This window comes from Hevea brasiliensis, chromosome 14 (genome assembly GCF_030052815.1).
Source record: "Hevea brasiliensis isolate MT/VB/25A 57/8 chromosome 14, ASM3005281v1, whole genome shotgun sequence".
NCBI lineage: Eukaryota > Viridiplantae > Streptophyta > Magnoliopsida > Malpighiales > Euphorbiaceae > Hevea > Hevea brasiliensis.
Genome location: NC_079506.1, coordinates 11,023,335 through 11,043,452, shown reverse-complemented (window position 1 = coordinate 11,043,452; position 20,118 = coordinate 11,023,335). Strand labels below are relative to the sequence as shown.

The 20,118-nt window shown below is 31.6% G+C and overlaps 3 protein-coding genes and 1 long non-coding RNA gene across 5 annotated transcripts in view; all 4 read right to left on the bottom strand.

The window, feature by feature from the left end:
* Window positions 1–8,680, bottom strand: part of LOC110647586 (disease resistance protein RUN1-like) — a 34,176-nt gene extending 25,496 nt beyond the window's left edge. The window contains exons 1-4 of the mRNA XM_058134227.1: window positions 8,461–8,680; window positions 8,140–8,355; window positions 3,435–3,543; window positions 3,299–3,383 (exon numbers count right to left, since the gene is read on the bottom strand). Of these exons, the coding sequence (XP_057990210.1) occupies window positions 3,299–3,383; window positions 3,435–3,543; window positions 8,140–8,355; window positions 8,461–8,680 (630 nt within the window). The remainder of the gene's footprint in view (window positions 1–3,298; window positions 3,384–3,434; window positions 3,544–8,139; window positions 8,356–8,460) is intronic.
* Window positions 8,681–11,624: 2,944 nt separating this feature from the next.
* LOC131173451 (uncharacterized) lies at window positions 11,625–12,170 on the bottom strand. Of its 2 annotated transcripts, XR_009143758.1 has the most exons (3): window positions 12,054–12,170; window positions 11,811–11,973; window positions 11,625–11,738 (listed from the first exon to the last, which is right to left on the bottom strand). It is a non-coding gene; the product is annotated as an uncharacterized LOC131173451 (long non-coding RNA). The 2 variants fall into 2 exon arrangements; XR_009143757.1 differs by lacking the exon at window positions 11,625–11,738 and having other exon boundaries at window positions 11,797–11,973.
* A 2-nt stretch (window positions 12,171–12,172) lies between these two features.
* On the bottom strand, window positions 12,173–16,312 carry LOC110647594 (disease resistance protein RPV1-like). Its single transcript, XM_058134226.1, has 5 exons — window positions 16,132–16,312; window positions 15,723–15,969; window positions 13,984–14,971; window positions 13,572–13,865; window positions 12,173–13,489 (listed from the first exon to the last, which is right to left on the bottom strand). Exons 1-5 carry the CDS (start codon window positions 16,202–16,204, stop codon window positions 12,173–12,175), a joined length of 2,919 nt encoding a protein of 972 aa, XP_057990209.1. The 5' UTR covers window positions 16,205–16,312.
* Window positions 16,313–17,781: 1,469 nt separating this feature from the next.
* LOC131172710 (disease resistance protein LAZ5-like) lies at window positions 17,782–19,631 on the bottom strand. The gene is made up of 3 exons (XM_058134225.1): window positions 19,600–19,631; window positions 18,494–19,509; window positions 17,782–18,397 (listed from the first exon to the last, which is right to left on the bottom strand). Exons 1-3 carry the CDS (start codon window positions 19,629–19,631, stop codon window positions 18,216–18,218), a joined length of 1,230 nt encoding a protein of 409 aa, XP_057990208.1. The 3' UTR covers window positions 17,782–18,215.
* Window positions 19,632–20,118: the final 487 nt, after the last annotated feature.

Here is a 20,118-nt window from a genome sequence, read left to right as displayed (position 1 = left end):
TCTTAGTTCCAACATCTGTTAGTGAGATCAACTCAAAACTAGACTTTCTCTTAATATTCAAATACGGAGGCCAACAAGATCAACTCGAGCTGTGCCTACCTTGATTTATCCATAATAAGGATCGGGTCTTAGTGAGTCAAGCTCCAGCTGCGTCTACCTGTCCTACCCATATCCATGTATACACCACATGCACATAAACCCACACACGCAGCTCTAGATGTCATAAAGCAACAACCACAGTAATGTCACCAAATACAAATGCAATATAAGGCATGCCTAGCAAATAACTATGTACATATATCTATAAGTGATGCATGAACATGCCTTTAATACATAATAATAATAAAATTATAAGTAAAATCAATATTAACTCACAGTACTTCAAAAGTCACTGCGGCGACTGGACGGAGGAAGAAGGTTGGCCCGACTTACCTAAACAATTACATTAAAAACTGATCAATATTTACTTAAAATAAAACTTTAAAAGAGTCAAAGACAGCTTAGGTTTTGCTGAAAATTTAGCAGAGTTTTTCCTATACCTAGGACCTTCCCAATCTGCAAAAGGGCTCAAATAACACTTCTAAAGCATATACCTCAATCCATATCCCATCAATATCATATGGCCCCTCTTGGGCCCTCCAAAACAAGCAATACTCACAAAATTGAAAAATTATATTTTAGTCCTTAAAAATAATATTTTATAAAAATCATTCAAACGAGCTTTAAAATTTCTAAAATTTTGCCCTGTGGTCCTTAACAATATTATAAAGCTAATGTAAAAGAAATTATAATTTTCTAGCTATCCACGAATATTTTATAGATTTTCATTCTAAATCTGGCACTAAGTAAATGAAGAAACACAAGGTTCGATTTTACCTATGCCAATTTCAGTGCTTGGAATGCGTTCGGGGCGTCTGCAAATGATGCAGAGGATCATAATTCCAATCTGATTCTAAAATAGCTTCGACAACCTATCTGTCCGGCCTGAAATTGCAGATCTAGGTGCCGGTCGATTTTTCACGAAACGAAGGTACCTACGCGAAGCCCATATTACCAGGGGTTAGAATATAATTTTTACAAAATTAAATAAGCTTATTTAAAGTCCAAAAAAATACTGCAAAGTCCGTGAGATCCATCGGATTTTCGGCGTCGGAATATTTTAAAATTTGTATTGCCTCGAAGCTCTTATCGAGTGGAGCACGCTGATACTCTCGAAATTTTCATGGGATTCTCGGTTTGAGAGAAATGTAGTTCAAAAATCGAAATGGGCTAAACTTCTTGACCTAAAATTGGACAAACCGCTAGATGAAAAATTGTGATATTGGTGTCTATGGAAAGCTCTCGTGGTGTAGATAAGATTTGGAATAAGACCCAGTCCAATTGGTGGCCGAATTAGTCGAATTTTAGCCGGAAAGGTGAAGAGTCACGCAGCGCGCATGAGGGAGAAAAGGGGTATGTTTTTCGGCGATCAGGTGGCGACCAACGGTGGGGAGGGTCCTAGGTGAAGCGCCAGCATCCAGGGAAGGGAGGGCAGGTGGTGGCCGGTGGCGGGGAGGAGAGAGGAGAGAGAAAATGAAGAGGGAATGAGAGGTGTCAGGGTGCACAGGGGAGAGGGAAGAAAAGAGGGTGGATCAATTCAATTCGATTAGTCTGATTTGGTTCGGTTTGATCTGAATCGATCGATTCGATTCATAGTGCCCAAAATTAAATTTTTACTCTGCCATGGGATAAAAAATGAAGCTCGAAAATTTCGAAAAAATTACAAAAAACTTGAAAAAATTCATAGAGTCCAAACATATTTTTAATTTTGTCACGTGGTCTTTAAATTAATTTTTAAAAATTAATGAAATCTATTGTTTTAAGAAAATCAAACCTAATTTTTAAAATTCAGAAAATTTCAAATCAAAATTTCATAATATTTAATATAATAAAATATTAATATTTACATATAAAATAATTATTTAAAAATTAGGGGTGCTACATAAATATAGATTTATCATCAATCCTCTACCAACCCTTTTCAATTAATTAAAATTTCCCATTTCTTCCAAGTATTTATACATTATGCATTTTCATTCTCATGCCTATAAACACAAGTATATTCTATCACATACTTTCCTTCATGCCCATTTACTAAAATTCACTAACAAAAAAAAAAACTCACATATATATATATATATATATATATATATATATATATATTTTAGCATACATAAAATTCTCATAGAAAAATGTAATAGATATATAAAAATTCCAATTTCTATCCTACATGTTTTACATAATGTGCATACACCAACATTACCTTTCAACTCCAATAAACTCATTCCCTTTTAAAAACTCATTATTATGGAAACTATTCTCTCAAATAATAATAATAATAATAATAATAATAATAATAATAATTCATAAAAATTTGCCAATAAAAATTTATATATTTCTAGCACTCAAACATCCAAAACCATATTTTTGAATTGATTAAACTTCAATAAAAAAAAATATAAAATAAGCTAATAAACTTCAAAAATTCATAGAAAATAGTGTATACCTTATTTGAGAATATCCAAGAATTAAGGATACTCATAAACATCAACATAATCTAAGATAAATGTTAAAAATAGAATTTTTGTTTGAAATCTACTTTCTCTCCCTAACCAAAACTATTGTTTCTCTTTCTAAAACTTACAATCTCTCACCTTAAACTCTCATTTTCTACCCAAAATTTAGTTGATTCTCTATGCAAATGAAGTTCAGAACTTCCCTTTCTCTCTTTCTTTTCCTCCTTTTCTTTCCTTCTCTCCTTTTCTTTTCTTTCCTTCCTCTGCTTCTCTTTCCCCCTTTTTCTTATATCTCTGCTTGAGACTAGAAAAAATCCAGCCCATGTGTTGAAAACGAGTAACGGGGTAGCTGCCAAGTGTCAACCAATTTACAATTTGATCCTTTAACTTTTAAAAATTATGATTTCACCCTAAAACTAAAAAATGTTACTTTTAAGTCCATAAAAATGCTTTCTACCTATATACATTTTGAATAAAAATTTTCAAGTCAAAACACTTCTAAATAAAAATTTTATTAAAGATAATATATAAATATCCTTTATATTCTTAAATATCAAAAAAATTTAATCATATATATTTTATATGAAACATCTATTAAATTTCATTAATTTATAAATCTTAATCACCTTATAGTAATATAATAGATCAAAATAATAATAATAATAATAAGGTTGGTGTTCCTTATCATACTGTTGTTCTTCATTTCTGATTCTCTTTTAATTTCTACTATATATAGGTTGGACCCCACACCCAATAATTTTCTCCATGTCGTCATCAACGGAGAAGCGAAATGAGGCATTAACGAAACACTCTTCATCGACATGTGTTCTGTATCCATTGATCGAAAGCAACACGTGTTCTGATCAGTACCAAAAGTACAGAGCATCATCATCATCCTCATCCTCATCCACATATTCCCCATGGTAATATAGAAAGAATTTATTGCATCCCTGCCTATTTCCAGATTCATCAATTAATGAAATCCACTCTACACTCAATGTTTTTAGGGTCACCATAATAACGTGTGGAATGAATAACAACGCAGAAAGAGATGGCAGTTAAGTGACGAAGGCCAAGTCTTCATTTTTATCTTCATGTTCTAAGAAAAGGAAAGAAGTTGAACCTAATTTAAACATAGTTGATTTAGTATCTATTAGTATCTTACAAGATTTTAAAGATGATAATATTTAAGGCTGTTGTATTTCAATTTTAAAATAGTAATCTAATCTTGACTAGTGGTTGAGATTTAAATAAAATTTTATTCTATTTAGTTAGACTTTAATACTATATAAATAGCACAATTAATTAGTATTTATGTCAATTAAGTTGTGCAAATAGTTTTTTCCTCTTCTTTATTCTTCTGCATTTATTTTTGTTCCAACAGATTCCAAAGAGGTGTATTCAGGTAAACATTTATGACTTGCAATCTCTTAAATCAAGCCGTTTCGACTTCGAAAGTTGTTTGATGCTTTCTAGAAGACTTGTTCAATTTGAGCATTCATCAAGACCAAGTTCTTTAAGACATTTCAACTAGCCGATGCTGCTTGGAATAGTCACGAGGCCTGAACATTGATAGAGATAAAGCTCTTCGCGATGTTTCAAATTGCCAATGCAGCTTGGAAGACTCTCGAGTTCTGTACACTCATTCATGGACAATTTGACAAGTTGAGACAGATGCTCCATTGATGAGGGCAATTGTTTTAGTGCAGTTCCATCTAAAGTTAGAATCCTTATATTGCAAGGAATCTCTAGACAATCTTTGAAGAGAGGGAATTTCAACCAAACTCCAACATTCATTCAAATATAAAACCCAAGATTTGGGGTCCAGAATCTCGATCAACTCATTAGAGTCTTCAAGGTCCATTAATTTCAAATTTCCAAGAAGCTGTAATAAAATATAAAAATATCAATAAATTAGAAGATACAAATTGAATTTATAAAATGTAGTTAAAATTTATGAACTATACCTTATCTACATTCAACAATTGTATGAGATTGCTTCAATGCAAGTGAAGTTCTACAAGATTCTTTGGGCAAAAATTTAATGACAAATATTTCAAAGGATATCTATACCAAGAAAGATATCTTAGCTTTTGTGGAAGAAATTCAAAGTCGTTAAGAAGGAGCACTTGCTCACTTAAAGACTTATTCCAAACTTCGAGTTTGAGGAATCTAAGATTGCACATCTTTATGAAGGCCATGTAACGTGGCTCCAAATAATAACTCCAAAGCCTACCAAGCAATATGCCTTCAACTTTTTCGGTTCCCTAATAAAATTACATCAAAAAGGATTATTGATTAATACTTAATTGTTCATGAGAGCTACAATTCATACAAAATTTAAATATGATAGTGAAAAAAGCTTCATTGATTAATTTGGTCCTTAATGTTTCTATAGCCCATCATAATTTGTCTTAAGAACATCTTGAATTTTCTTAAGAGATTCACCTTTTAATTTTTCCAATTCACTTTTCCATTCTTCTATCGTCATATCAAAAAAATGAGATCCCAAAACTTTAAGAGCTAATGGTCTCCTCTAACCAAGACATGGCAAAAAAAGAATTGTACGCAACTAACAGTTTCCCTTTGAAAATTGTCAAACTAAACATAAAGACCTTCAATAGGATATAGATTCATCAAATAATCAATTGCACTAAAGTAAATCAACCTCTATTAAGGTTACTAACAAATTTTATTTTTGGTATTAACTAGTGAAAGATCAAAATTCACCACCAAACATATTGCTAGTCACAGATTGTACATATAACCAAAAAAAAATAAATTATATGTATATATATATAGAGAGAGAGAGAGTATAATACTCAAGTTGTTGATACTTATTTTGGACCACACTCGAAAGCTGTCTACGTATCTCCTGTGGAAGAGGATCAGGTTTACGTAGCTCTTACATGATTAAAATAGAACCATAACTAATAAAAATTTTTTTTTTGACAGCACTGCAATATCAATTCGAACCTATCTTTCCTTCAAAAAACTTTAAGAAAACATAACTCTCTAGATATCATAAATATCAACAATTACATTTGTAATAATATCCGGTTCAAACTTCCACTATTATATTTCCTCTCCTTTCAATCATAATTTCAAATTTCACAAATGTGGATGTGAATAGAAATAAAGTTAAAAAATTCATTAAACCATTTCCATTTCAACTTAACAATTATTTAGAGTCCAAACTAAATCATCCACATAATCAAATATAACTATATCACAATCATCTATAATTTCAATTCCAGTTGTAACATTATAATAAACCAGTAACTTTAATCAATAAATGGCAGCACCAGCAAGTTTATAAAAATGTATTTATATTTAACCGCCACAATGAAAAAAAAAAAAATACAAGTATAAAGAGTGGATGGACTCCAAAACTCCCAATCAACTATATAGAGCTACTTTGGTAGGAGTAGAAACTGAATACTAATAGAAGATCATTCGAAGAAACCTGTCATGATAATAATCTCTACTGTGAATATAATGTACACAGCCAAATGTAATGGAACTATACACCTCTAAATACGTAATGAAAAATATCATGTAGTCATGATTTATAGAATGACAATTATAATGTGTTTTGTTCTCATTCATTTTGTTTCTTTCAATTAAAAACAGACCATTCTTAAAATTTCAATTTATGTGACACTTATTAGGATGCTTTACAATAATACTTAACAATATAGCACAAACAACAGGAGAATATCTGATGAAATAATGGCTCTCTACACTTATTTATTCATTCAACTTGTTTCTTGCTACTTCAATATAAACATCGGTAACTTTTCTACAGGACAATAGAGCATTGGTTTTAAACAAGCCCTTTCAAAAGATCATGAAAAAGCTTTGCAACAGATAGAATTCAGAGTAGTCTGGAATATACTCTATGGTCGTTTACCCAAGGTTAAACAAAGAAGTGCTCACTTTAATGGCACTTGCTTTTATAATTTAAGGTCCCATGCAAGTCTTGAAATTTGTCATCTTGATAATAATTTTTTTTTTCCTAAAGCAAGTTTACATATTTTGGCGTTAAGAGTAGAATATTCAATTGGCAATAACATGTTAGGATATACTCATTAACCGTAATTAACCAAACCAAATACAGTGTCATCCAAGGAATAAGAAATAACTAGCATAGCCAACATCAATTTAGAATCTAAGATGATTTAAACAAATGAAATCAAATAAATCAGAATTTCATAAATGGCTTGTGAGCAGTTACCTGGCACTGCTGTGCGTGTCCTCCACTCATCAGTATCAAAATCAATTATTTAGAGATGGAGAAAGAAAGTTAAGGTCCCGGTGACCTTTATTGCAGCCCTTCCGCATCTAAATGTAAATGCTGATTTACCAAATCAATGGCAAGAAGCTCCGGGTCTCAAATCCTTCAATCTTTCTCTTCTTCGATTTCTTCTGAAACTAAGAGTTGAAGGGGTCATTTGGCATACCAAAGAGGTGGAGGAGGGTCAAATTTTCTACAGTACCAAAAAAATTCTAATTTGGTGAGGGATAGCAATGGCTCTTCCTCTCGTTCCGTTGGGTTTTCTGATTCCAGGAGAAAGAAAATAACACTATAAAGCTTAATCAAAGAAGGGGAGGGATTTGAGGTTGGGGTGAGCATTATTCGATTCAAACTGAATAAACCAAGCCAAACTGCCTTAATTTGGTAATTCGGTTCAATTTTTAAAATAATTCAGTTCGGTTCAGTTTTATATTATAAAAATTCCAGTTATTTCGGTTTGGTTTGATTTTGAAGAAAAAAAATCGATTAAACTGAATCGAACTGAATAGTTTTATTGATTTTTGAGTTGATTTATTTTTATGGGGACTTTATAAATTATATGTAATTATATATATATAAATTATTTAATTTCATTGATTAATAGTTATTAAGTTCAAACTAAGATCAAAATAAACCAAATAATTTGAAAATCAAGTCAAAATTTAAAAATAATAAAAAATCAAGACCGATCAGTTTGAACCAAACCGAAAGAGAGCGGTTCGATTCGATTCAATTTTTAATCTATTTTAGTTCGATTCGATTTCTAAAATATATAATTCGATTTTCATGATTTAATTTGGTTCAATTGGATACGGTTTGATTCGAACCGAATGCTCACCCCTCATTTAAGGTGCTAGCTGCTCTTGGACTCCGAAAATTTACCCAAAGATAATTTCTTTTTTACAACTCTCCCCTGCCCCTCTCACCCGATCTCCTCTGCCCCTCATCCTTTCTATGTATATATATATATATATATATATATATATATATATATATATATATATATATATAAATATTTTTTTTTTCCTCCTTTATCCCCCTTTCGACTATAGACTATTCTTTTTTATTTTTTCTTTCTTTATTCATTTTTGAGGATCCCCAAATCAATCCTTCCTTTCCTCTTTTTTTTTCTATTAGGTTCTAGAGAAATTCCACATTTGTCCTCATTTCCTTTTTCCCCATTTTGTCCCCTTTCTTTTTTTTTTTTCCCCTGGAAACATCCATTAAAATATCTCCAAAAACACATTATTATTATTATTTGGAAACTGGGTGTTACAAATGGATTGCCTCTGGCATAGCTTGTTGGCTTCTTTGATAGCTTCATGTATCCTTCCTCGGGAAGATTTTGCTTGAAGGCATGCAAGCTAAAGAGTTCCAGACCTTGAGAATCAATTAAACTCTCAACCTCATATATGCCTTCCTTTGAATTAACATATTTAAGTACTTGCCTATCTCTACTAGTTACAATGATTCTACTTCCATCACCATATAAATCACACTTTCCTGCTAAATTTTTTAAATGGTTAAAATCATCTACATCATCAAAAACAATGAATACCTTCATACTTTAGAGCCTTCTCCTAGTAGAAGAAGACAAATCTAATTTGCCTTCTTGTAAACTTTTGTTCCTTAATAATTGACGAATGATTTTGTCTCGCACATCATTTGATGATTCCTTTGTCATTGTTTCCCTAACATTTTCTACAAAGTAATAACCATCAAATTTATTCCTATTTTGATGAAATACTTCTTGCGCAATAGTTGCTTTACCGATGCCTCTCATCCTCCAAATTCCTACAACTTGCTTATCATTTAATAACAGTTCCATTTTTCCACATGCGATTTAATTCTAATAAAGTCTCGATCATTAGAATCATCAATTTTAGACATATGACTAAATTTCTTCAAAACATTATTGACAATTTCCTCAATTAATTTGGATTCACACCTAGTCACATATGAACAACAAACACTAATAAGTAATGACAAACTCACACTTTTATGTAAATAGTTGTATATAAGTAATATATTTTGATTTTAGAATAAGATAACAAATATCGATTTCCATATTAGTGCTACTTATAATATATAGATGAGTACTCTATATTAAAATTAATGTACTCTATTAAATGTTTTTATATTTTGATTCTCTTTCCTTAAATTGAAACTTAAAAGAGTAATTAAAAAAGTAATTAACTTACTTATTCTGTGAATTCCATCTTAATAAGTTGCTTGCTTCTATCAAAGCATGCTTTCATTTCTCTACCTTTTGTAATAAACGGTCTTTACGTAGTTCTTCAAGAATAGCATTGCCAAATGCTGTCGCAAAATTCCCTATCAACTCTTGAACATCGGTTGGATCTACATGGTTAAAAATTGGTAGGACTATTTGTCCTAAAGTTTCCTTGCATTCAAGTGTCTTAACAAGCTCATCCAACTACCACGGAGAATCTGCATAATTTTCAGGGAAAATAACTATTGAGACACTTGATTTTTTGATTATTTTCAAGAGCTCTAGCGAGATAGCTTCTCCTTTGTGGAGGTTTTCATCCATAAAGTCCTTGATTTGATTATCCTCCAAGGCTTTAGAGAGATGGGAGAGAAAATTATCATGGATATCTTTGCCTCTAAAACTAATAAAAACATCCCATGTTTTTCCACTGATTGGGAGGAGTGGAAGAAGTAGAAGCCATGATCAGTGAAAAGAAAGCTTTTGTAAAACTGAGTTTGAAGAAGGTAGAGAGAGAAAAATAGCATTAGAGATGAATATTTTGTGAGTGTGTGTGTAAACTATTATGAGACATGAATTTGTAAACATTAGAGTTAAAAATGAACAAGCAAACGAAGAAAGAAAAGAAAGAAGACGAAGATGACTGGAAACACCATATTCTTCTTCTAGGAAGGAACATACTATTAATGGAAAAAAGGAACATATTAATTCCTTACTTAATGTGGAAGGCAACTGGGGCTTAAAGAAAGTAGTTGTAATTATTTAAAATTAAATAATTTCATTCAGAAATTTCAATTTCCAAACTTAATGTGGAAGGCAACTAAGAAGCTTGAAACTAACAAAAGCTTTGCCCTTTATGCGCTTGTTTCTTTGCTTATACGGAGCTGCACATAGCTCTGCTTATTTATTAAGTCGAGCTTCATCAACTTGATTTGTAGATTCGATTAATAAAAGAGTTAAAATTTGAGCTTAAAATTATTTCAACAATGTACGACTTATTTTAAATGATTTTTATATTTTAAAATTATTTCAGACCTCTGGGATTTTTTTTTTTTTAATTGAGATTTAATTACTTATAGGACATATAGAAAATGTAAAAAAAATTAGTAAAAGGAGTTGAGAAACAAGAGAGGGGACAGTAAGCTAAAAAATAGCCTTGTTTTGCCTGCTTCGAATTACGCTTATTTTTTTTTTCTCCTCCATCTTTTGTTCTTCTTTGGTTCACTCCACGCCGACTTTAGAGTTTTGCCATTGCCACCTCCTGCCACCATTCCGTCTAAAACCACTACCAATCTCCTCCATTCTCTGAAGTGAATCTATAGAAACTTAAATCACTGGAAGTGGTTGAGTATAATAGTGTTTAGGAAAATAATTGAATTAAATTTCTATACAATTATTTTAGTTTTGGCCTTGATTTTTATTTCTTTCAAAATAATTTTTTTTGTAAGTTAAAAAATTAATTTCTTTCACTTATCATATTTTCAAACACAAGAATTAACAAAAAAGAAATTAACTGAATTGAATTATTGCAAATTTCTAGTTTCCAAATGGATAATCGCTCTCTAATTTCTAATCCTTCCTATTTCATCCAAAAACAAACAGACTGTTACTTCATGACCGCACAATCATAAACTATTGCCTGTCTTCTTATTGGAGTTGCATACTTTTTAGTTTGTATTTTGCAAAAGGTTAGACGTTTACTTAGATAACTCAAGTTTATTCTGCCAATTATGGTCGTGGAACGATGTTAGCTGTGGTTATCAATCAAATTTCAATTAACTTTTTTTGTAAATTTATATTTTAACTTTTTATAAATAAGTTATATAATTAATTAAAAAATCAAAATATAACGAGAATGAAAATACATATTTTTATATTATATTATCATAAGTATAATAAATATTTTGATTAAAAATATTATTATTAAAGGTTTTTTTAGTAAAATATTAATTTAAACTGATTAATATAAATTATATTAAATTTATTAATTAGCAATCTAGTTACATTTGTCATAAAAGGAACATAGTAAGTAAGTTGTGAAAAAAAAATTTTGTTTTTATTTTTTTAAGAAAAATTTCAGTTTTTATTTTTTATGAAAAATAACAAAAACATGTTTTTCATAATATAAAAAATAAATTATTATAAAATATATTTAAAAACTTATTTTACTTTTTTTAATTAATATGTGTTATTTATTTATTTTATAATGATAGTCAATTTTTTATCATTATAAATAAATAGTTTTTAAATAATTATTCAATTTTAGTTATGAAAAATTTATAGTATAATTTTAATTAACAGTTTATAAAGTTATTTTTTAAATTTTAATTAAATTTTCTGCTAAAAAAATCTTAATTAAATTTTTAAAAAAAATTAGAAAAGTAACAGGAGTTCTCTATTTAAATATTAGCAATAAATAATTAGTGGAAGACGTTGCCATTTTTGTTTACGTTTTAAGCCTCACGAAAAACATAAGCCGCTTTAAAGCCTTCTTCTATCAGAAATAAGATGGTTGCTAGGCTAATAAGTATTAGAATCAAGATTCTTTCTTAAACAAGTTCCTCCATTGATTCTAGCTGATGTAGTTGCCATGAAGCTCTGCGAAATTCTGCCAAGAAGATGACTTCGAGCATTTTGCTGTTGGAGTTGTATGATCCTATCATGGCATCAACATGACTTGGTAATTAAAATATAAAATTAAATTAATATATAAGTCAGATAATTTTACCTCTTATAACCAAATTATTGATGTATTTTTCACACTTCTATTGATATACAAAAATATTATTCAACTTTTCACCTCCTGTTGATGTATGATTTAAAGCACTTTCTCAAATGGCGATTAATATGGAGCAGCATGTATTTAAGAACCAAATAAGGTGATGATAGAGCTGCAAAAGATTGCAAGTATTCATAAGAGTAAAGCAATTATATATGAATGCTAAAACAACAAATAAGAAATTAGTTCTACCTGTTGTGATAGTGAGTAGGTTTTGGTTGGACGCTGAGAATTATCAAGAGGAACCAGGAAGAGATAGTGAGAGATTTAGATTGAGTGAAGAAGAAGAAGAAGCCTCCTCTTGCTTTTCTTCATTCTTCTTCTCTTAATATTTGAAGAGGTCGTTGGTGTTCCTTGTCATCCAAATGCTCTTCATTTCTGCTTCTCTTTTTATTTCTACTATATATAGGATGAACCCCACACTCAGTAATTAACTCCGCGGCATCTGCAATGGAGAACTGAAATGAGGCCTCAATGAAACACTCTTCATCAACATAGCCGAACTTATTATCACTGAAAGAAAGCAATACGTGTTCTGGTGAATCCTTAAAATCCAAATCATCATCCTCATCCAAACCCCCATAGTAATATAAAAACAAATCACGGCTATGGCTGTATCCAGATTCATCTATGAAATCCACTCTGCATTTAATGCTGTCTGGATTACGATAATATTCTGTGGGATGAAGAACAACGCAGAAAGAAAAGGCAATTAAGTGACGACGGTTAAGTCTGAATGAAAGCGAGGATCCACTTTTATTCTTATAACTCATCCCTTCTGGCACTTCACCTCCTTCAATATATAATATAACTTTCTGACCCAACAGATGTGCTTTCAATGCATCCTCCATAACTTTATTCTTATCCAGATTAACGCAATTACCAAAATCAAGAAGTTTGCAATCTTTAAAAAAATCTTCTCTTTCACATATATCCGCATCTTCATTTTCATCTGCTGCTTCACTTTCATCTGCTTCTTCACTTTCATCTTCATGTTCTAAGAAAAGGAAAGAAGTTGATGCAGATTCCAGAGAGATGCAATCTGTTGCGTGTAAGTATTCTAAGCATGATGGAAGCTCTGGTAAACATTTTAGACTCTCGCAATCTCTTAAATTAAGTCGTTTCAACTTCGGAAGTTGTTTGATGCTTTCTGGAAGACTTGTCAAATTTGAGCATTCATCGAGACAAAGTTCTTTAAGACATTTCAACTCACCTATGCTGCTAGGAAGACTCACGAGGCTTGAACATTCATAGAGAGAGAGTTCTTCAAGATGTTTCAATTTGCAAATGCTGCTTGGAAGACTCACTACTTCTATACACTCATTCAAGGACAATTTGACAAGCTGAGATAGATGCTCAATTGATGAGGGCAGTTGTTCTATTGCAGTTCCATCTAAAGTTAGAATCCTTATATTACAAGGAATCTCTGGAGAATCTGTGACCTCAAGGCACCAACATAGATTTAGTACGGTAAGCTTGCTCAGATTTTGAAGAGAGGGAATTTCAACCAAACTCGAACATGCTTCCAAATATAAAAACTCGAGATTTGGGGCAACACTAGACAAGTTTGGAATCCTGGTCAGGTAAATAGAGTTGCTGAGGTCCATTAATTTCAAATTTCCAAGAGGCTGTAGTTAAATAGAAAAATATCAATAAATTAGAAGACACAAATCAACTTTATAAAATGTAGCTAAAATTTATGAACGGTACCTTATCTTCATCCCACAGTTGTCTGAGGTTGCTAAAAGGCATATGAAGCTGTACAAGATTCTTTGGCCAAAACTCTAATGGCAAAGACTCTAGAGGATAATTAATCCAGTAAAGATATCTTAGCTTTTGTGGAAGAAATTCCAAGCTGTTAGGAAGGAGCACTTCGCCTACTGTGGAATCATCCGTGACTTTTAGGAATCTAAGATTGCACATCTTCATGAAGGCCGTGGAACTTACCTCCAATTTACCGTTGTTTTGCATGTTAAGTAATATGGCTTCAACATTTTGAGTTCCCTAATAAAAAATGACAGCAAAAAGGATTATTGATTAATACTTCGTCATGAGAGCTAACATTCTTATAAAATTCAAATATGAAAATGGAAGAAGCCTCATTGATTAATTTGGCCATTACCGTATCCGTCGTTAATACATGACTAATATCTTCATAATTCCACAACCTGCTGCGTCCTCCAGGCTGTTCACATTCCTCATTGACAATATCCTTGCCCATTTGCTCTATCAAGTCATGCATATATACGACATCAAAAGTGATACTTATGAGAGATTTATTAATTAGGCGACGTATTGGACCTTCTGGAGAGAAACCGCATGCTTTTAACATTTTCTGAACATCATCTTTTGGGTTCCATTTGAAGAAACATGCAATATCAAGAAATATTTTCTTTTCATTCCTCTCTAGCCCATCATAACTTATTCTCAAAACATCTTGAATATTCTTAAGAGATTGACCCTTCAAATTTTCCAATTCACTCTTCCATTCTTCTATCTCCATATCAAATAAATGAGATCCCAAGACTATAAGAGCTAATGGATTGCCTCCAGCATAGGTTATCACTTTCTTTGATAGCTCCACAAATCCCTCCTTGGGATTATTTTGTTTGAAAGCATGCAAGCTAAAGAGTTCAAGATCTTCAGAGTTACATAATTGCTCAACCTCATATATGCATTCACTTGAACAAACATTTTTAAGTACTTGCAAGTCTCTACTAGTTACAATGATTCTACTTCCCTCAACGTATGAATCCCATTTTTTTGCTAAACTTTTTAAATGGATCGGATCATTTACATCATCATAAACAATGAATATCTTCCTTCTGGTATTTAATGCGTCTTCACATAATGGTTGCTTGTCAACAAAGTGATAAGCATCAAATTTATTCTTGTTTCGATGAAATACTTCTTTTGCAATTGTGGTTTTACCAATGCCTCCCATCCCCCAAATTCCTACAACTTGCTTATCATTTAACAACCGTTCTACTTTTTCCACACGCGATTCAATTCCAATCAAGTTGCGATCATAAGAATCATCACTTTTAGACATATGACTAAGTTTCTTCAAAACATCATTGACAATTTCCTCAACCAATTTGGACTCATACCTATTTATATACAAACAACAAACACAAGTAAGTAATGATAAACTCACATTTCTAAGTAAATAGTAATATTATCACTGAACTGAAAGGGTAGAGATGAATGAATGAGCTAGATTCAAGAGTCCATAAAATATGAAGATTGGGCTTGCTAATTAGGTTTAGACCAACCATTGTTAAAATGCAAGAACTAACTATTTGGTTAATGCCCTTGACCTTATAAACCCATCGAATTCTTTTATGTTTTAGACGTGGGACTCTTCATACTCCCCTTTACGTGGTCAAGCAGCCACTGAGATAGTTACTACTTGAAATACTCCTCCTGAAACCTAAACTTTGAATGCAGTGGCATAACCAAGAAACTGGACTGAACGAAACTGGGCTTAACTAAATTGAAAGGGTGGAGGAAAATGAATGTGCTAGAGTTAAGAGTATATAAAGTATGAAGATTGAACTTGCCAAGGCTTGGATTAACCAGTACTAAAAGGTTAGAACTAACTAATAAATTAGTTAGCCTTTGATCTTTGTAAACCCATTAGAATTTTTTTCTCTACCGGACTCTTAACAAATATATAATTAATATGTTCTGATTGTAGAATACGGTAGCAAATATCGATTTTCTACATTAGCAGTGCCTATTTTTGGATTAGTGCTCTATATTAAGATTAATGTGCTCTATTAAAAGTGTATACTGTTTTCTTAAATTGAAGCTTAGAAAACTACAGTAAAGAGTAATTTAAAAATATAATTAACATACTTTTCTCGTGAATCCCATCCTGATAAGTTGCTTACTTCCATTAAAGCATGCTTCCATTTGTCCACCTTTTGTAAACTGCCTTTAACTTGTTCTCCACGCTTAGCAATATCAAATGCCTCCTTAAATTTTCCTCTCGGCTCTTGAACGTCAGTTGGATCTACTTCATAAAAAACTGGTAGGACCATTTGTCCTAAAGTTTCCTTGCATTCGAGTATCTTCACAAGCTCATCCAAGCACCATGGAGAATCTGCATAATTTTCAGAAAAAATGACTATTGAGAGACTTGACTCCTGGATTATTTTCAAGAGAGCTGGTGAGATATCTTCTCCTTTATCAAGGTTTTCATCCAAGAAGGCGTTGATTTGTTTTTGCTCCAAAGCAACAAAGAGATGGGACAGAAAACGCTTACGGATATCTTTGCCTCTAAAACTAATAAAAACATCATATTTGCAGGGAGGTGCTGATGAAGAACTAGAAGCCATGATAAGTGATAAAAAAAGGATATTGTGCAACTGAGTTTGAAGAAGGTAGAGAGAGCAAATTACTAAAGATGAATATTTTGTGAGTGTGTGTCTAAACTATTCTGAGACATGAAATTCATAAATGAACAAGTAAACGAAGAAAGCAAGAAACAAGAGGAAAACACCTTACGTGCCTTCTCAAAGAAGGAATGCATAGCTATATTTTGTCAACAAAATAAATGCTCTTTATGTCATATAAGATCGAATCTTTTCCTCTTTATCAATAGTCTCTCTCTAATCTTTATGTCAAATTACCGACTTAATTAAACTATGTTCAACTAATTAAACTCATTTATCAAGATTGAAATATTGGATTAGTTGGGATTATTTTAATTAGAGTTATTATCCTTATTTTCTTTAATTAATTGGGATTGAAATATGAGATAATCAGAAATTTCATTTTACAAACTTAATCAGGAAGGCACTTGTGTGGGGCTCAACCACATGAAGTCTGGACCACCTCCATACTTTGAGGTCAATTGTTTTATTTTTCAACAAGGCACATAGCGAAGCGAAAAATGAACTATTGGGCGGTTAGGAATAGCTTTTACTTTTTTAAGTTTTTCATCTGAATTTGGAGCTAAAGCACAAAGATGGCTACTCAATTTTGGAGATTATTTTATTTCAATTATGTAATTTCAATTTATTACAAAAATATCTCCCAATTTTAATTTTTATTCAGAAATAGTCATTATGACCTGTTAACCGGTTGTCAAAAGAAAATTACATTTTTGTCCTCTTTCTACTCACTCTCTTTAAATTTCTATCCCTTCTTTATTTCTTTAAACAAAATAAAAAGTAATTTTATAATATAAAAATTGATATAGTAAACTTTTATAGCACAATTAATAGAAAAAATTTTGTGTATTTTCTCATGATATAAGAAATAATTTTATTATTCAACATGCTAATAAAATAATTATATCAATTATTATTTTTTATATGAATACAATATAATTTTTAATGAAATAACTATATTAATTATTATTTTTATATTAATACAATAAAGAATTTTGAGAAAAATGGGCCTGAAAGTTCTACCTCCTTCATTGACACAAGCACAATATATATATACACAAGAGCTATAGCTCACCAAATCTCCTAAACAAGGTAAACTCCTAAAACTGTACAATAAGAAATCTCGTAAACAAGGTAAACTATCAAGACTTTACGAAACAAATTATTCGCAAAACTTCCTAAACCAATCAGCTGCCAAGATCTTTCCTGCTTGATCCAATACCTTTCCTCAAGTTGGAGCATGAAGATCCTGAATGCCCAACTTGCGAAGAAGAAAATCAATCTGATTCTTTCCCAAAGCCTTCGTAAAGATATCAGCAGGTTGCATAGAAGTATGAACATACTCCATTTGAATGTTTCCATTTATGTCACAAAAATGAGAGTGAAAATCAATGAATGAAAGGATAATATCCATCTAACATATAATATCCATCTAACATATGGCATGCATAAATAAGTTGGTCAAGCAATAAGTAGCCATCAACATGAACAGAGTAATTGGAAGAAATTGGGGTCCAATATTGTAAAATTTAGTATTTATAAACAGAATATGGAGCAGCAGATTGTGTAATGTCTAACATTGGAGCAGTTAAGAAGCAAATGTGGTGACGGAGAATGTTGAAATTAAGAATGCTAAAACAGCAAATAAGAAATAGATTTACCTTTTGCTTTTCCTCTTCCTCTTCCTTTTTGTTCTTTCATGATTCAAAATGTCATTTTGGTTCTCATCCTCCTCCTGATTCAATAAGGCATCGTGTTCCTTATCCTCAGGTTCGCCTTCGTCGTCTTCCTCATGTTTTTTTTTTTTTTTTCAACGCTTATTATTGAATTTTGATGTCCAATTTTGCTCCTGTAACAAGAAATTGAATCCAACAATAGGAAGCTCATCTTGAACTGCAAGTATTTGTAAGAGAAAAGCAATTGTGAATGCTAAAAAGTAACAGCAAACTAGAAATTAGTTATACCTGTTGTTGTGAAAATAGAAATTAGTTGTCTTCCAATGTTTGAAGAAGTGGTTGGTGTTCCCTGTCATCCTGATGCTCTTCATTTCTGCTTCTCTTTTTATTTCTACTATATATCGGATGGACCCCACACTCCACAATTTTCGCAAACACAGTGGGGAAGTAAAATGAGGCCCTAACGAAACACTCTTCATCAAACGTGTCCTCAATCCATTGAATGAAAGCAACACGTTTGATGATTCAAAAAAATACAAATTTGCAAAATCATCACCTTCAAAGAAGATGAATGTACGACGTCCCTGCCTATTTCCAGATCCATACATGAAATCCACTCTACATTCAATTCTTTTAATAAAAAAATTACAAAATGTGGTATCAGCAACAACGCAGAAAGAGAAGCCAATTAAGTGATGAAGGTCAAGTTTGAATGAAAGCGAGGACCCTTTACTCTTATATCTCATCCTTTCTGGCACTGCACCTCCTGCCATACATAATCTAACTTTCTGACCCAACAAATGCGCTTCAAAAACTTCCTCGATTACTTTCTTATTCAAATTGACGCAATTACTAAAATCAAGAAATTTGCAATCTTCAAATTCAATTTCATATGCTTCTTCATTTTCATCCGCTTCTTCACTTTTTTTTGCTTCTTCATTTTCATCTTCACTTTTATCTGCTTCTTCATTTTCATCTTCATGTACTGAGAAATGGAAAGAAATTGATGCAGATTCCAGAGAGGGGCAATTACCAGCAACTAAGCATTCTAAGCATGATGGAAGCTCTGGTAAAATTTTAAGACTCTCGCAAATGCTTAAATCAAGCTGTTTCAACTTCGAAAGTTGTTTGATGCTTTCTGGAAGACTTGCTAAATTTGAGCATCTAAAGAGAAGTAATTTTTCAAGACATTTCAACTCGCCTATGCTGCTTGGAATAGTCACAAGTCTTGAACATCCACCGAGATGAAGCTCTTCAAGACGTTTCAAATTGCCAATGCTGCTTGGAATAGTCACGAGTCTTGAACATCCAACTAGATTGAGTTGTTCAAGACGTTTCAAATTGCCAATGCTGCTTGGAAGACTCACGAGTTCTGTACACTCGTTCAAGGACAATGTGACAAGTTGGGACAGATGCTTAATTGATGAGGGCAGTTGTTCTATTCCAGTGTAATCTAAAGTTAGAATCTTTATATTACACGGAATCTCTGGACAATCTTTGACTTTATAGCATTCACATAGATCAAGTTCAGTAAGATTGCTCAGATTCTTAAGAGAGGGAATTTCAACCAAACTATGACATCATTGGGATTGAATTCCAAACTTACTGATTAGCGTGTGGGGCTCAGTCATAGGAACCTTAACGAAAGCTTTTTCCCTTTACTTTCCACTCTTCCAATCCTCTGTGCTCTTCATGCTTCTTTCTTCTTGCTATGCAAATTGACCCAATTAGAGCAAATATCTCCAATGTTGTTGTCATGAATGAAGATAATTCAAATGCTGTTTACTTGTGAAAATAATTTAGTTAGTCAATCTGGTGTCTTCACCGACTTTCATGTAGGTCTTTTATTTTATTTTAAATATTACTCATTTATTTTAGGGTTTAAAATTCAAAATTAAAATTGTAAATTTCTTAATTTTAATATAATTAAAGAATGAAATTAAAATTTTTAGACAAAATATCATAAGATATAATAAAATATAATTATAACCCAAAAAAAAAAAAACACACTCACATATGCCTTCCACGAAAGAATATGACTGAGACTACTGATTTTGGCTTGGCGCATTACAAAGAAAATATATAGTGATTTTTACTATTAAATTTATAATTTTACAAATAATTATAATATTATTAAATTAATATATTTATATAGCAAAGCAATAATGAATTTATTAACAC

Excerpts from the sequence above, each read along its gene's own strand:
- LOC110647594 (XM_058134226.1), bottom strand. The coding sequence starts at position 16,204 with ATGGCTTCTAGTTCTTCATCAGCACCTCCCTGCAAATATGATGTTTTT. Across the intron at positions 15,970-16,131 it reads TTTTAGAGGCAAAGATATCC|ATTCTCCATGGTGCTTGGAT; the intron begins GTAAGCGTTTTC and ends AAAATTATGCAG. Across the intron at positions 13,490-13,571 it reads AACTGTGGGATGAAGATAAG|CCTCTTGGAAATTTGAAATT; the intron begins GTACCGTTCATA and ends ATTTAACTACAG.
- LOC131172710 (XM_058134225.1), bottom strand. The coding sequence starts at position 19,631 with ATGAAGAGCACAGAGGATTGGAAGAGTGGAAA. Across the intron at positions 19,510-19,599 it reads GAGGATTGGAAGAGTGGAAA|TTTGGTTGAAATTCCCTCTC; the intron begins GTAAAGGGAAAA and ends ATGATGTCATAG. Across the intron at positions 18,398-18,493 it reads TACATTCATCTTCTTTGAAG|GGCCTCATTTTACTTCCCCA; the intron begins GTGATGATTTTG and ends GTGTTTCGTTAG.